We start from the raw sequence: 5,439 nt of genomic DNA, 5'->3' as shown, positions 1-5,439 counted from the left end.
TTTGTGTTTCTCAGTACCTTATTCCAGAGTCTTGCTCAAACTTTTATGAAGGTATATTTGAACCATTCTCTTTCAAAATCAAGAATAAAAATGAGGGATCACTGTGCAAAACAATTATAGAAAATAGAGAAACAAATTACCCAAGATTTACTGGTATTTTAAATTCAAAATGGCCGCCATCCCAGTAACTCTATGGAGCAAAATAAAATTTTCGAATTACGAAAAACTAAGCAGGTGAAAAGTTTTCTCACATCAAGAGCTTTAAAATGAATCCTCACAAGTGATAGGTCAGAGAAGAATTGGTGCAAAGTTTGAGTAATGTGTACAAGATAGCCGAGCGGCCACAGCCGTGTTCTGGGCGCTGCTCACAGTATATGTCTCAAAAGCTGTCCGCATGATTTATGTTTGCACAGTTGTTAATAAAATGCAAGTTTCACCATTCAATTACAGACAAGTGATTTTAAAATTCGTCGTGCGCCTATGCACAAGTCATCAAGGTTATAGGTGCAACCTGTGGGCAAGAAAACCCTTAGACATGAATCTTCCATCGACCTTTTTCGTTCGAGCCGGCCAACCAGTTGTTAGCCATGTCAGAAATATGATTTAATATTGTTGAGGAACTTCCTTATCAAAGGTGAACAAGCTGACGTAAATGCTTTTTGTGTATCACAGCGCCCCCAACGACTGTAAGTACGCTTCCCGTGGAGAAAAGATATCATGAACAACTAGACTTGGGGTGCCACTCACGAATTACGAAAACTGCCAGCATATTACTCTGTTCTCAATTTCTGTGTTTTCATATTGGTCTACTAAAAGCTACTCTCGCTGAAACTCAATTCAATTTAATAGGGATGTTCAGTAAGCGGGATAGCTGCACGATGACACACAAAATGGCCATTTTTAACAAACACCTGTGTCGGTTAGATAGGCGACCCCTGAAAATCTTCAACTCGCACAGGTGAAAATGCATCGCTTCCTTCTCAAAGGTGAAGTACTAGTACACCGCTCGTGTTCACGCTTTTAACAGATTTTACAACTCACTCAAAGGAATAGAGACCACTCCAGATTCCAAAGCACAATGGAGACGGAAGCTTTACCAAAAGCGAGACATTTTTTGCCAAAGGGAAGAGGCGACAGGTTTGCGTTTGTGTTCACCGTGGTCATGTTGGCAGTAATATGTATATTTGAAGCCTTCGTGATTTTACCTGACATTTATCCTGAATACGGAACCATGTACGTTGTATATGTTTGTATAGGCGCGTATTTGTATCTCAACACAATGGGCAATTTTCTTATGATGATATACATCGACATAACTTCAGGCAGTCGAGTATTGCCAGCGATACTGAAACCTGGCTGGAGGTATTGCCCTATGTGCATGCAGAACTCTCCGCCTCGTTCCTTCCACTGTTTCCAGTGTAACATTTGCATTATGAAGCGTGACCATCACTGCGTGTTCGCTGGTAAATGTGTCGGCTACTACAACCAGCGCTACTATTTCGTGACGTTGATATATCTCACCCTCGGAGCCTTGTACGCAAATTACCTCAACTTCGACCACGCTTGGGCTCTGCTTGGAGGCATAAATTGGAGGTCCATTTTGACCATGATTTTACCCTTCATGGCCTGGATTCTGGGATTCACCGAGAAGTACACGTTTATGATGTCGTTCTTGTGCGGTACCTGCATCATCACGTTTGGGCTGTTCTCCGTGCTGCTCTTTTGGCATGGCGACCTCATTCTCAAAGGACAGACAACGCATGAGAAGAGCGTGAAAGACAAGTCATACGACCTGGGATGGCGAGAGAACGTCAAAGAAGCCCTAGGGGAGAGATGGAAGCTGGTTTGGTTGAGCCCCTTCATATCGTCACCACTTCCAGGAGACGGAATAGAATTTAAGAAGCGATCAGGAATGGAAAATATAAAAGATATGTGATGACCCAAGAGAACTGAAACCTTGCAACTCACACCGTCAGCTTTTTATTTGTTTTCATTCATTTTCTGTATATACAAGATACATTTTGTACAACTGAGTACACTGAATTATCCATGATCTATATCCAGTTAGTAGACTTGAAAATAAGAGAGCTTCCTTCGCGAGAATCAGAACCTGAAAAGCCATGCAGTGCTAGGAACCCTAAACCAATTTGGTCATTTGAAATTGTTTCATATTGCCCAGAATTCGCAGCTGGCATAGAGAGGCAAGTATCTAAGACGACTGAAGATTTAGTCGATGCAATTTTGGTTGCAAACTAAAAAGGATTTTCATAGGGGGCTTGAAATAAGTGATCGGATGAGTGAACTCCCCAAGTTTCCAACAACTCAAACAAAATTTATTTGTGTCCGTGAATCTTCAGTCTGCCCATTATCCTACCAATTCACCCAATTCCAGTTATGTCTACATATCAAAGGAAGCCAAGTCTGGTGATCCACACCATATTAAGGCATGTAGAGTTGTCCAACTACCAAACTGAGTGCAAGCATGTCACATTCTTGTTTGTGAGACCATGTCAAAATTATGAAAATACATTTTGGTTCTTTACCACTATTCATTGACTTGGCAGGATGACAGATGCTTAGCCTGTTAGGAAAAGAATTAACTCTTTGGCTGCTGTAATTTTTCCCACCAAAATTTTTGTGCCATCAGTTTTCAAATTTTATGAATTTTTCTGTAATTTTTTTCATAATTTTGAATCAAATCGATATTACTTTTTATTGGCTACAGTTTTGATCCATATTGGGTGGGGGGTCTGAAAAATATTGTCTGAGCTGAAAAAAAATGGTCTGCCTTATATTCTATAAAGGTGACAAGAAAGGACTTTTTCACTCAAAGGGTTAGGCAAGGCTTGGTTTGTGTTCAACAAAGTGGATGATGAAGTAAACTGAGACCAGACATTAAAACTTGTTCTTATTTCAAGAGCTTAAAACAGGGTCTATGCTCCTTGAAATCCTTGAAGCCTGTGGAAAGTCAAAAAAGTCCTCAAAATGAAATTTAGTCCTAGATAATCCTGGAAATTGATAATCATCGTGCAATTTTCAAAAAATGATGACAATCAGTCGTGACATATGAAAATGATATATTGAAATAGTGATGTCTTAGAATGGTATTTTTAGATGTCAAAAAACAGCTTGAAAATTGCTGAACAGTCTTTGAAAGGAGCTGGAGAATCGAAAATTCATGGAATTTTGCTACCGTACATAACATTGGATGAACGCAAGCTGGTTGCCACAGTAACAGCAAAATCATTTTTTGTGTGATCAGACCAAGGTGAACCCTGTGAATTTAATCAGAATGGATTTAGTATTCTCAGTACCAGTAGCTTTGATCACAGACCCTCCTCACTTCATGTGTGGAGCACAGTTGCATGCAGAGTTGCTTTGATAGTTGACAGGAGCCTGGACTGGGATCGAAGTATGAGGCTGAACCTGAGTAGTAGTGTAAAGAATAGAAGGTTTGACACAAGTTTGGAAGAAGTCTAAAACTTGCAAAACCAACACAATAAAACACTGCCCTCAAAAAAGTAACAAGATTTGAACTGTTGAGGGTATTTTCAACCGTCTGATGTTGCTTTTTTGAGGACATGTTTTATGGTGTTGTTTTTGGACTTCTCACCAATTTGTCATGTCACACCTTTTATTCTTCACACTACTACTGAGGTTCGGCCTTCAGCCTTACACTTTGATCCCGGGCCTTCGATCAACTACCCAAGCAACGCTGCAGGCACCTATGGTGTAGAGGAGACACTGCCTTGATATACAAAGGGTGGTGAATTAACATAATATGACAAGTTTGCATGTTCTTTTATTCTGCAAATGGTTCACTGGTGTGGTCATTGCAATATTTGTCCAGACACATTGGGATGGCCCACCCTCTAATGGACAACTCTTGATTTGAACTAGATACAAGTTTCATTATGCCAATGATAGTCTTTGTTGAGATTTTTTTATAGAAACTCTAATCATGATGATGATATGAGGAAGCTTTATTCCTGAAATGAATCATTCCTAATTGGTAGTCGTGACTGACCTGTAAGACTATTCCGTTTATACTTCTGTAGTGACCTGTTATGTCAGACATACTGACAATAATTAAATTATAAATCAAAATGCGTAAAATTTAACTATTTATTGTAGTACTGTTTTTAGCCATTTCAATACAGGGTTTTTAAGTAGTGACGCAGCTTTTCTGAGTATTTTTCAATCTGTTGATGATTTATAAATTGAAGAAGAAAATTATAAAAGAACTTGTGATTTTTGCTAAAATGATAAACTTTGCATAGAAGCAGTCTTAAATCAATGGAAACTTGAAAATTAAATCACGCTGTCGTTGATTTGAAACTTCAAATTTTATGGAATTGAATGTTGTGGTCATTTTAGATTTCAAATAATCCATTAGACAACTCAAAGTTTTTTAATTTGCCTTGACATTTGGAAATACTTAATTTGAACTTCTCAGAAGCAGGAACAGCAAGTCTCAGAACTGTATTTGAAATTTTTCCCAATGTACATGACCCGGCTTGTCTTTTTTGATCCAGCATCAAGATATCTGATGCATCTTAAGCTAGACATCTGGCTATGAAAACTTTCACATCTTTTGCAATGCAGTGTGGCCGTGGAAGTCTCGAAGTCTTAGAAAAAGGCAGAGTTGTACACATATCGAAGGTTTCTTTGCTTTCTAATGGTAGAATTTGTTGCTAGACCCATAGCCCCAGCTACTGCAGGGTCTATAGCTAAATTGTACAGGTACTCGAGAGGACTTTAAAATCTTGTCGCTTCTTCTGTGATTGTACAATATTCCAGACATTAATGCTTGATTTGTAAATCAAATTTTGTACTTTGCAATAAATGTTTGTAGATAACATACTCTCACCTTCCGCAGGTCTTCAGTGTCTTTTAAACTAGAACAAGTGAACAAATGCACGGTATTTGGTGGTCAGAACATACACACACAGGGTATATAAACCGGTATGTATACACATACACACACATACTGTGTATATATATACTACCAGTATGTATACACTAACATCACTATGCTTATCCCACGGTCCCACAGCATATCCGCAGGAGTATCAAACGGTTTTTATCACACATCTTTCACATGTTAATCTCAAGTTAAACAAGAATTCCTGCATGTTGGAAAACTCATACTCAGAACTAACAAATCTCCATAAATATTTCACTAACATTGAATAACATATTAGAAGCTAAAACTGATTTCTCACCAACCTTTCAAATCTGAAGCTCAAGTTAGGCAAGCATTATTCTGGTCAGAAAACTCTAAATCGGATACCACTTCCTTTACGGACTATCTTCATTGGTAAACAAAGCATTCCACATGACAATGAACCAACTCCTCTCTACAAAGGATCCACCGTCACTGTCATTCCAAAATGAAACTGTAAACCATTCTCTTACAAAATCAACAATAAAAATCAC

At 38.5% G+C, this 5,439-nt stretch overlaps 1 protein-coding gene across 1 annotated transcript; it reads left to right on the top strand.

Annotated features, from left to right (window-relative positions):
• The first annotated feature begins 737 nt into the window (after nt 1-737).
• LOC139118867 (probable palmitoyltransferase ZDHHC24) lies at nt 738-4,863 on the top strand. Its single transcript, XM_070682388.1, has one exon. It carries the CDS (start codon nt 1,079-1,081, stop codon nt 1,934-1,936), a length of 858 nt encoding a protein of 285 aa, XP_070538489.1. The 5' UTR covers nt 738-1,078; the 3' UTR covers nt 1,937-4,863.
• The last annotated feature ends 576 nt before the right edge of the window (nt 4,864-5,439 follow it).

Source organism: Ptychodera flava, chromosome 2 (assembly GCF_041260155.1).
Source record: "Ptychodera flava strain L36383 chromosome 2, AS_Pfla_20210202, whole genome shotgun sequence".
Taxonomy (NCBI): Eukaryota; Metazoa; Hemichordata; class Enteropneusta; family Ptychoderidae; genus Ptychodera; species Ptychodera flava.
Note: the sequence above shows the minus strand (reverse complement) of the source record. Positions and strands in the feature narration are given on the sequence as shown.